Below are 11,100 nucleotides of genomic sequence, written 5' to 3' on the forward strand. Positions count from 1 at the left end.
ATTGTGGTAATTGATCCCTTTATACGTTTTACAAGATAGTGTAGGATATAAAGAGTGAAATGGAATACAGATTTCTCAAGTATAAAATAAAGAAATTTTCGAAAGTTAAATTTAAAGATTTGAAGTTTTACAAACACTATAATTCATCTCTAAAATATTGAGAAATTTGTAGGTTGAAGGATGGAACAGTATCAATGTATTCTTGAGTTGACATTCTTCTTTCATTTTTCTTGCTACTTTCTTCTTGTGTTGAAACTCTTGTCTTTTTTTGCTGACGAACATTATTTTCCTTTTGCATTTCTTTAATTTCTCTCTTGTTTCCTTTTGTTTCCACTTCTTGTGGTGCATGCTCTTGACTATTATCAGTGTCAATTTCTTCTTCTGTTTATAGTTTCGTTATTATCAATCTCATCTTCTTCAATCAACTTTTGTTTTCCTTTTGTTGTATCTTTTGTATTTTTCCTTTGTTTTTTCTTCAACGATTACAATATTTTCCAATTGAATCTGGCTTTGTTTTGTTTTGTCTTCCTGTCTCCTATTTTCAACTTCTTCTTCTTTTTCTCCATCTTTAAATTCAATTATCTGAATGTAAAAAGAGAATGTGCTGTCAAAATGATTGTGCAAGAAATTGTAAACAGCCATGCAATATAAAGATTGTTTAAATATGTATGTACGATCATGAAACTAGTTGAGTAGAAAAGAATTAAAAAAATATATAAATTAAAGAATTAAAAACTAAACGAACAGACGTGTTAAATATATAAACAATCATTTAGTTATATTAAACGATCGTGAAACATGTTTGTATATTAAACAAATTAAAACCTGTGTCAATATGTGTGTTTTTTGTGTTCCTAAATGAATAAACTAGTTGTTCTTTTCGTCTTCTTCATCTATCTACAAGCACATAAAGTAAGAATGTTCAGAGATATCATGAAGAAAACACATCCAGACAGATAAATTATATATGTCTATACGAGTTATATTTATTGTTTGGAAAAGAATTAAACCTGCGGCAATATTTGTGTTTTGGTGTTTCTAAATATGTAGTTGCTATTGTTTCCAAACTACTTTGTGTTTCCAAAACAACAGTTTCCTGTAAAGAAAAAGAAACAACATAATCGTGTTTTATTTGGAAATTGAAGAACATTAAGCAAAACAAAGGAGTACTACATAATGAATAAGGCACTGACCGTAGGCCAATGTGTTGTTGCATACTTCACCATTGTATTAACTTATTCATCATCATCAAGAAGATCAAGGCTACAAGTAGGTGGTCTATTTTTCTCTGACTTTTGTATATTCAATTTATTTCTCATTCTGTTGTTCTTGAAGTTTGGCTGATGGTGGTGGAACATTTAAGCTTGTCATAACCACTGTCAACATGCTTTTTATTTCTTTTATTCCTTGTCTTAATAATATTTGTTATGTTTCTACTTTTTCTTGATTTTTTCTGATTTCTCTTATTTCATTTAAGATTTTATTTGTTTCATTGTTTTTTTCCATTTTTTTCTTTTTTTTCTTGTTGCTCTCCCTTTTCTTTTCTTTCCTACTTCTCAATAATTTTTAAATATCTCAAAATTGTTTGAGACCCTTCTTCTGGTGAGTCTAGAGTTATCATGGAGTTACAAATAAAATGATATTAGATTATTAGTGAAAAAGTAGCAAAGGTATTGATAAACAGTGATAGATTTATATCATCATCTATTCAAGATAGACATAGATAGAAAATCTTTCATTGTCTATCTAGATAGACATATATAAAGCATGCTCTAAGTTTACTTACATTCTCAGATTCAAAAATGTCGATATTTAGAGTCCTCTAGTCACTGGGAATTATGTTGTGTTGTGGTTGGGAATTAAAAATGCTTCTAAGATATAGAGGTTAACTAGTTTTTCTTTCAATGAGTCTTCCTCGTTGCACAACGCTTTGAAAGTTATTTCTATATCTCTTCTTGTTATAAAGTCATCATGACGAAAAAGGGCATTTTTCAGACCATTTTCTTTTCTTTCTCCTAGATTTAACTTAGGGAATTTGTAACATTTTAGTCCAGTCACAAAACAAAAGTCTTTTAGCCCAAATTTTGTTATATGTTCATTGAAGTTGAAAGCAAGGATTCGTATGGCATAGTTTTCTTAATAGAAAATTCAGGAATTGTATTGGTATTTTGGCCATTTTAATGTTAAAGGACTTTTTGTCAAAACTCGAGAAAGAATTCTTTGGTCTATTTTTGACTTAATCTGATTCAATGTTTCTAAACTGATTCTAAGGTTCTTTTGTTCATCTTCCATAATAATGTCATTTGGATAGTGTTTCACCTGTTGAATGACATAATAAATAGTATGTTTCAAACAAGGGTAAGTTTTAATAAATTTACACATGTTGAGCACTAAAAAGAAAAATATACACAAATATACAATGCTATACAAACAAATATTCACATTCTAGTTTGTTACCTTTATTCTTTTTTCTTTCTTCTTGCTTTACGCCTTATTGATTTGCTACACGATGCTCATATATTCTTGCTCACCATCTATTTGTAAAAAAGAAGAGTAATATAAATTATATTCAATGAAATATATACAATTGGTATAGAAACAAACGTCTTTGTATGTGGGATAGATCGTGATAGATATAGATTGATCGAAATGAATATAGATTAAGACCTCTTTGTATGCGATATAGATCATGGTAGATATATGTAGATGATGGAGATAGATCGAAATGAATATAGACTCAGACCTTTTTGTATGCGATATAGATCGTGATAGATATATGTAGATGATGGAGATAGATTGAAATGAACATAGATTTAGACCTTTTTGTATGCAAGTCAGATCATCGATCGCGACAATTCTATTGAAGTAGTTACTAGGATATAAACGATTAACGAGGAAGACGATGAACGAAAAAATCTGAGCAAGTTCCTTCACCTTTTTATAGCCCCTTCATTTTGATGACATTTTTTTAATTACGAGTTATTGGAGTTTCTGTAAATGTTCATTTATACTTATATAAACGATCGTTGAAATTTCTCTACATGATCGTGTATACTTAAACTTTTTCGTCATCTTTTACTATTTATTACCTTATCGTTTATATATATCAGAATCGTATATGATTATCGTGTATGATTATCGTTTATATTTTCAAATGTGATCAGAAGCACATGTGAGATAATCGTTAAAGATAACTTACGCGATCGTTAAAGATAATCATTAAAGTATTTTGTTATCGTTTAGAGTTTATTTTTTATCGTTTATGTATTTGGTTACTTACAAGATCGTGTATCAATTGTATATTATTCTACACGATGCTGTCTAATAATCGTTTATGAACATTAGTCGGGCGCGTGTAGACGATTAATCGTGCATTTATTTGGGTATTTTTGGTATTTCGCATTGTGGGCCTATGAGTTTTTTTCGTTTATGAAATTGTTCTATAGAGTGTAAATAACTTACCGCTTTGTTATATTATTGAAAGGATCCCATGTAAATATTTTCACATTTTATTCTATTTTTGAAAAGAATCCAAAGAACTCGCACAATTGATACACTTTAAATTTGTTGGAAATGCAAATTTAACGAAATTTAAAATTTTGGTCATATGGACAAATTTTTTAACCATCTTGCAAATTCCCTATTTAATAAGGCAAACGTGTTAGGTCGGTATAATAATTTATTTCTCTTCAGAATTTAATTAAATTTTGTAAATAGACATAAAAGAAAAATAGTTTTTTTTTGTTTTTTTTTTTGAGTTTCTGTCTCTCCTTTGACCATACTTAGAGAGAGAGGACTTGGAGTTGGGTGGGTCCTACTCCTTGTGTTTGACCACTCTCCTTCACTTCCCTTTCTCTTTCGGTCCCTGTTCTTTAAAATTAAACGACGGTATTTCTCATCCTGCATTTAAAATCATTCACAACACAGTTTTCATATATATATATATATATATATATATATTATTTTTTTTAATTGTTAATTCTTTTTATTATTTACCATTAAAATCGAGTGAAGAACGAAAATCCAAGTTTTTGTTTTTTTGTTTTTTGTTTTTTGTTTTTTTAATTTTGGTGGGTGGTATATAGCATTCTGATTTTCCCCTGGATTTTTCCCACCGAGAACAACAAACTAATGGGGATCGGTTCTGAGGAGGCGATCCGGCAGCTCCGAGCTTTGATGGATCAAGGTTAGCTTCTAATTTTTCTTTCTTCTCTAACTCTTCAACTTTTGCTTTTTTTGAGCTCCTCTTTGCTCTTCCTCTCTCTTTCACCCCCTTTTTCTCTATGCTATTTTCTTTAATGACAGTTGAGGAGCGATTGAAATGCACTTTTCAGGTTTGCATTCTCTTTATCCTCTGTTTTTGGGTCCGATCTGTATGTTTTCTACCATTTTCAACTTTCAACTGCTTCATTGGTGCTTTTGTCCTTATTCTTTTTGAGTTTTTTTTTTTTTTTTTTTTTCTTGTTCTTGAAGTGGGTTTCTGGGTTTTGCCCATAATTCCATGTATTTGAAGATGGGGAAGGTTAAATGTTCTTTTCTGGACTCTGTTTGTTGACCCCAAGTTACAATCGTCACTGATTGGGATTTTTTGTTTTGAGGGATTAGTGAGTTAAAAGTTGGGACGTATTTGGATGGTTCTTGTAAAATGGAATACAATAAGCTAATTTATCGATATGTAAGAAGTTTGAAGCTATATGGTGAGGAGGAGACCTGTCGGCTGTTTCTATTCAGCAATCTGCTGACCTTGTGGACATTTGATTCGGGATTGTTTTGGCTACTAATGGAATTCATTGATCTCTTTCCAATTGATTGTGAGTAGTTTAAAGCTACGTTTTGGAGTGCAACAATATTTGAGGGTGAGAATTTGAATCTCTGATCTCTTGGTCGAATGTCTATTCCTAAACTAGCTGAGCTTTGCTTAGTTGATGAGTGGCTTCATGCAGTGAGAAATGAATTTGCTTCGTGGAACTATATAAGTTATTCATGTGAAAGAAAGGGAAATGAGGGTTAGATGTATTATTGGATCGAACTCAGCCTGCTAACGATTCTGATGAACTTATCCAGTTTCCGATGGATTTAATATGTGATTAGCTTTTTCTTCCCCTCTCATATTTCTCTCTCTCAGGATGAATAGTGTGTGCGTATTTAGCTATTTTCATTCACTACCAGCAGCTCTTGATGATCTCTCTGTATGGTTGCAGAATGTTCATCAAGGCTATCTAACCGAAACTTTGGAGCGATTTCTGAAGGCGCGGGAATGGAATGTTAGCAAAGCCCACAAAATGGTTAGACACGATTTACTAATATTCTTAAACTACCGATCCATATGTTGTGCTCATCTTGATGTAATCCTGTCTGTTGTTTCAGTTGGTCGATTGTTTAAACTGGCGAGTGGACAATGAAATCGACATGATGCTAACAGTAAGTACTTAATCTGCTTTGCCCCTGAGCTTTCTGCGTGCTCAATTGGCCCCTGAGTTCTTTCTGTACTATCTATTGCTCTTCCTATACAGAAACCTATACTTCCTGTCGATGTTTACAGAGCGGTTCGTGATTCTCAGCTCATAGGACTTTCGGGTTATTCCAGAGAGGTATGTGTTCTGCATATCCTTCAAGTGGTTGAAATTAGGCTTTGATTCTCGAAACACACTTTTTGTTGCATTCCTTCAAGATTTTGCCAAGAGTAAGAGCTGCATTATCAATTTATTTAAAAGTAGTGAAAACAACCAAAAACACGACTATGATGGAAACTTAATACAATCTAGCACTTTTCGTTCTTGCTATTTCCATCTTTTTTTCCTTTCCTTATCAGTACCTGTTTTCTTTCTTCTAGGGCCTTCCAGTCTTTGCCATTGGTGTGGGGCTCAGCACATTTGATAAAGCATCTGTGAGTACTATTGTAGAAAATACGTAGTTTTGGGCTGATAAATGATCATCACAGAATTGTCATATTTAGGTTTTTATTCCTCTTTTGTTTCTGTTACAGGTTAATTACTATGTGCAGTCCCACATTCAAATCAATGAATATCGGGATCGCATAATCTTGGTGAGCTATAGAGATATGGACCTATGTTTCTTATCTATATTTCCTTAGGCAATGTGTTGACCTTTAAATTCTTTGTAGCCTTCTGCATCGAAAAAGTATGGGCGACCTATTACGACTTGCGTGAAGGTATTAGACATGACTGGTTTAAAACTATCAGCGCTGAGCCAAATCAAGGTAAAAACATTTTAGCGTCTAACATTTGAGTTTAATTTCTCCTGTGAAACAATGATCTAGAGCTTAACATAACTTTTTCTTACTACCTGATCCAATTTTTTTTTTTAATTTTTTTTTTTTTTTGTGGAACTTGTGATTTCTTCCATATCCAGCTCTAATTGTACTTATGTTTTGCAGTTACTGACAATCATATCAACCATTGACGACTTGAACTATCCAGAGAAGACAAATACATATTTCATAGTAAATGTCCCTTACATATTTTCATCTTGTTGGAAGGTAAGTGTAGATGTGTGTATATGTATATTTATAGTCCTAAACATTATACTTGAAAGTTTTTAACAGAACTTCTCTGAATGCTTAACTTAAAGATATTTCTATATCCTGTTAAAAACGGAAGGTATCTCATGTTTGCCTCTAACTTGTTATACCTTGCAGGTAGTTAAGCCTCTGTTGCAGGAAAGGACTAGGAAAAAAATACAAGTTTTATCAGGTAGTGGAAGAGATGAACTGCTCAAGGTAAGCTTATTTTGATTATTTGTTCAGAAATCTTATAAAAAAACAAATTATTTGTTCCGAGATTATTAGGCTTGTATAAATCGAATCCAAACTTGATCAGTGATGAAAAGTATAACATCCTCTTCAAAACCAATGTAGAAAATAACCTAAAATTCAACCAACAAAATACCTAAAATTTAATTGCCAAATGGAGCTAACCACGGAATCGAACAACTAACAAAGTACTCTAAGGCAACTCCAAAACTCAAAATGTAAATGCAACTGTAAATGGTGTCCTTGCCACGAAAACCACAAATCTCCTAAATAGCAGTAACTATAACCAAGAGATAGTATTTATATTTATTATATTTTGAGTTTAACAATAAGAAGGAAAGATTGAATTTAGGTACATCATTCCCAAGATTTAAACTTTAAGTTATTTGATTTACCCATGTACATAGATTAAATTCGAACACTTGTAAATGGTCGTAAATAGTTTGAAACTACAATAAGTAATCTAAAGGTAGCAAACCAAGCTACAAATTCTACTCAGTTGTAACTTGTCAAAATACTGGTCTGATGTAAGATGGATTTAATTTCTATGAAAATAAACTGAGTTTGAATTAGATACCACTTGTGTGATTCGATGCCTTTGATTCATTCTTGTTTGATAACAAGGTTGGTTTTTATGCTTCATGTAGATAATGGACTATTCATCTCTACCACACTTCTGCAAAAGGGAAGGCTCTGGATCATCACGTCATTCATCTGATGGAGCTGAAAATTGCTATTCTTTAGACCATCCTTTTCATCAACAACTCTACAACCATATCAAGGAGCAAGCAGTTCAGGAATCTTCAAGACCAATCAAACAGGGATCTGTTCATGTGAGTCTACCTGAACCAGGTGCAGAAGGAACTGAAATTGCCAGAACCATTGAGTTGGAGTTGCACAAGTATGGGAATGCAAACGCGAACAGGAAGTCAAATGGATTATCCAACTCTCTAGGCAGCTTGAAGATTTGAAAACTGAGGTAATAGTAGAGTTGATGATGCCTTCCTCAGCTTGAAGCAACAGAAGCTGACTTTCGTTACTTCATGATATTGAAGGCTGCTGAGCGGAAAGCTCATATTGGAAGCCCTGCCAATGGTATTACACAAAATGGCTAATGTACTACTACTCATTTTTGCAGTTGGCATTAGTTCCCAAGAAATCCACATATAAGAAAATATATTGTATGTAATTTCACATATAGGCTGGCTAAGCAGTCAAGTTCCTTCCTAGCTAGATAAGGCATGAAATGAATGTACTTGTCCTGTAGTCACTGTTCTTTAGTTAACTCTTGCTGCAGAAGCCATTTCATATATACTGAAATGCTGTTGTTGTCTACTAAATTTCTAGATATCTAATAATGTAATAAATATTTTCTTAATATCAATAGCTGGCGGTATTTACTTTTCTTTTTCAATGGAGTATGTTTTTAAAAAAATTAAGATAAGATATTTAACTGTAATTGTCCCCCATTATGTTATTGGGTATAAATTCAGTTGTTTGAAACTTGAGTATAACATGAAGAAGCTTCATTTTTGTTTGATGGGTCTCTTTCTTTCTCCCCATCCCTTTAGAATCGAGAATATAATTTACTTGAATTTGCACCTGCTATGTTCTTTCGTTTTACAGCCATTGATTGATGTCTGAATGTACATAGTTGCTCAAGCTTATCGAGTGATAAAAGTTGAGGTTTAATGCTTAAATCTATGCCACCCATTTTGATGATGGCAAAATCTGACTGGCTTCCATTCTTAAGAGCCCAACGTTTTAGATCATCCAACAAGATACTCCGATTATCAGATTTAGCTTTAGATTCTGAAGCAACTTTGACCCTCTTTTAGATTTCTAATCCTACTTTTTTAGTACTTCTGGTCTTCAAAGCTAAAGGTAAATATGCCCAGAAGTAACTTGAGGTGCCACCTTCTCTTCCTCCTGGCGCCATCGCCGGAGTTCACCTTCCACTACCATTTTTGCTGTCTCTGCCATCTCTGCGCCCTTTAATGCCATCTCTGTTGCTATCTTGATCTCCTCTATTGCTTTTAAGTTTGCCTCTAGCTTTTTCAATATTTCGCTTTGCCTAGCATTGATTACTTCCACCTCGGCAATGCTGATTGCCTCCTCCTTCTCTGCTAACATTTTGGATTCTCTGACCTTTCTGCTCAGTGATTCGAACTCGTCCACGGTCAATTTGATTTGTGATGTAGGCTCCAAACCTTCACCTGAATCATCTTTATGTTTTCCAGCCATACTCTTCATTTCTTCAAGGGCTTTCTTCTCTGCTTCTTTTGCTTCTTCAGCCTCTTTCTGTACAATCTGCAGTTTGATCTCTGATTCCTCTGTGAAGCATCTACTAGCTTCAGCATCTTGCTTAAGCTCGGCCGTTTCTTGCTTCATCTGTTTAGCTTCTTGCCTTGAAGTTTCAGCTTCAACTTGAAGTTGTTGGAGCTTCAAACTCTGCTCTCTTTTGGCATCTAACAATTTCTCTTCTTCATCAAGTTTTTTATTTAGTTCCTCTCTCTCACTCTTCACATTCTCCACTTCTTGTCTTAAGGAATTAACTAAGCTACGTAGGGAGCTTTCTTCTTCAGAAATTTTCTGCAGAGTCCTCGTTGCTTCGTTGAGTTCAATAGTAAGAGCTCTCACAGTACTCATTTCAGAAGCATGGACCTCCTTCATCTTCTCTTGCAAAACCTCGATCTCTGCAGTCGTTTCTTTAAGCTTTTCTTCAAGAGAAATAGTCAGCTCAGGATCAATTTCTTTTTGGAGAATTATCAAATTCTTCTCTGCTTCTTCCCGGGCAGTCTTATACTCATTGAAACGTGCTTCTTTCTCTGCCAGAATCTTAACCTGCTCTTGTTGTGCTTCCATGGAAACATGTTTAAGTTGTTCAATTGACTCATGCATTGCAGCAATTTGCTTTGACAGCTCAACCAATCGATCACTGTTGAGATTCGCTGATCGTTGTGCCTCAGCAGCGAGCTGGAATGCAGCCAATTTTGCCTCTAATGCCGCATCAAAATCTTGTCGGATCTTCGTCAGCTCTTGCTTGGAAGCATCAAGTTCAGCAACAGTGATTGTGTACTCAGTTCTCGCATAATCGAGCTCCTGTTTCCAAGCGCAGTTGCTCCCTCCGCCAGTCTCCTGTGATTTGGCAACCTCAAGCTTCTTGGCTTGGACCTTGACAGCCTCAGCGGCGTCCATAGCAGATTTCATAGATTGGTTAACAGAGCAGAGCTGGGCCGTGAGATCTTCCTGTGTTCGTTTAGCCTTTTCGAGCTCAGAAAGCGCTCTAGATTTGGTGGATTCAGAACTTTGGAGCTGTTGCTTGATCTTGCTGAGCTCTTTCTGAGCCAACAAAAGCTGTGTTTCCTTTTCCAGCACATTCTGTTTGGAGGATGAGAAAAAATCTCTTAATTTTCCATTTCATACAAATTGAAACCTGGTCTGTATTTCTTTGTACAAGAAACATGAAACTTAAAATAAAATAGTTATCCAACCAAATCTAGAAAAAGAAAAGGTAAAAAGATACCTCAGAAGAAAGTTGTTTGGTCCTTTTAATGGTGCGTTTGTCTTTGACCGAAACAGCAACTTCTCCAAATAGACTAACAGCAGCTTTCACAGATTGAAATGGTGCTCTTGTGTCTATCTCTCCCACCTCCGTCTTTGGCGACCCTTTTTGTTGATCTTTTATACGAATGTTTGCCATTCTTCTATATCTATATATATATCTACCCTTCTTTGAGATCTCTTAACCTATAAAATCGTTCCACCAAACCTATCAAAGTAATGATAAGGAATATTTACATGACAAATTTAACTTCTATATAAACTATGAAAACAATTCGTGATAGATAAGAAAAATCTCACCAATATTTATAGTGATCTTGTTCTGTCCATTGCTCAATTCATTTCTTGATAGCTTTAGTTTTTGATGCACACACTCTTGAGCCTTCAATATGCGTTTTAGATTCTCAATGCAAAGCAAATATAGATAACACTAATCTCAACAAAAGAAAAAAACTCATTATAAATAATTAGCAATCAACAAAAACAACTCTTAAACAACTTTGGTGAAAACCCCCATTGGGAGGCAAATGCTCCCTAAATTTCTCCTTCTTGTTGAATTCTTAAGAAGTTTAAAATAACAACATATCTATTTATAGGTTAAAACTCTCAAATTCCTAAGAATTTTCCATTACCACAGGTTCATCTATGGTGTTAACATGATGCACTCACCAAACAAAATATTCTGTGGATCAAAATGTATCTTTAGTTGTCAATAATTAACCAAACCAATTAATTTGTGGTTAATAATCAATGTAAAGTATTTG

General features: G+C 33.9%; 2 protein-coding genes across 5 annotated transcripts; one reads left to right on the top strand and one right to left on the bottom strand.

Annotated features, from left to right (window-relative positions):
• The first annotated feature begins 3,796 nt into the window (after nucleotides 1-3,796).
• Nucleotides 3,797-8,186, top strand: LOC103502218 (phosphatidylinositol/phosphatidylcholine transfer protein SFH1-like). 3 transcript variants are annotated; one of them, XM_008466076.3, is made up of 11 exons: nucleotides 3,797-4,186; nucleotides 4,306-4,334; nucleotides 5,202-5,285; nucleotides 5,368-5,421; nucleotides 5,514-5,591; nucleotides 5,834-5,887; nucleotides 5,987-6,046; nucleotides 6,125-6,220; nucleotides 6,398-6,499; nucleotides 6,659-6,739; nucleotides 7,420-8,186. In XM_008466076.3, exons 1-11 carry the CDS (start codon nucleotides 4,132-4,134, stop codon nucleotides 7,741-7,743), a joined length of 1,017 nt encoding a protein of 338 aa, XP_008464298.1. In that variant the 5' UTR covers nucleotides 3,797-4,131; the 3' UTR covers nucleotides 7,744-8,186. The 3 variants fall into 3 exon arrangements, with proteins under 3 accessions (XP_008464298.1, XP_016903183.1, XP_008464299.1); XM_017047694.2 differs by lacking the exon at nucleotides 4,306-4,334 and having other exon boundaries at nucleotides 4,056-4,186; XM_008466077.3 differs by lacking the exons at nucleotides 3,797-4,186; nucleotides 4,306-4,334 and adding an exon at nucleotides 4,684-4,856.
• Nucleotides 8,187-8,226: 40 nt separating this feature from the next.
• LOC103502219 (WEB family protein At1g12150) lies at nucleotides 8,227-10,886 on the bottom strand. 2 transcript variants are annotated; one of them, XM_008466079.3, is made up of 3 exons: nucleotides 10,637-10,886; nucleotides 10,299-10,522; nucleotides 8,227-10,153 (listed from the first exon to the last, which is right to left on the bottom strand). In XM_008466079.3, exons 2-3 carry the CDS (start codon nucleotides 10,473-10,475, stop codon nucleotides 8,651-8,653), a joined length of 1,680 nt encoding a protein of 559 aa, XP_008464301.1. In that variant the 5' UTR covers nucleotides 10,476-10,522; nucleotides 10,637-10,886; the 3' UTR covers nucleotides 8,227-8,650. The 2 variants fall into 2 exon arrangements, with proteins under 2 accessions (XP_008464301.1, XP_008464300.1); XM_008466078.3 differs by having other exon boundaries at nucleotides 10,299-10,544.
• Nucleotides 10,887-11,100: the final 214 nt, after the last annotated feature.

Source organism: Cucumis melo, chromosome 12 (genome assembly GCF_025177605.1).
Source record: "Cucumis melo cultivar AY chromosome 12, USDA_Cmelo_AY_1.0, whole genome shotgun sequence".
In the NCBI taxonomy this organism is placed as follows: domain Eukaryota; kingdom Viridiplantae; phylum Streptophyta; class Magnoliopsida; order Cucurbitales; family Cucurbitaceae; genus Cucumis; species Cucumis melo.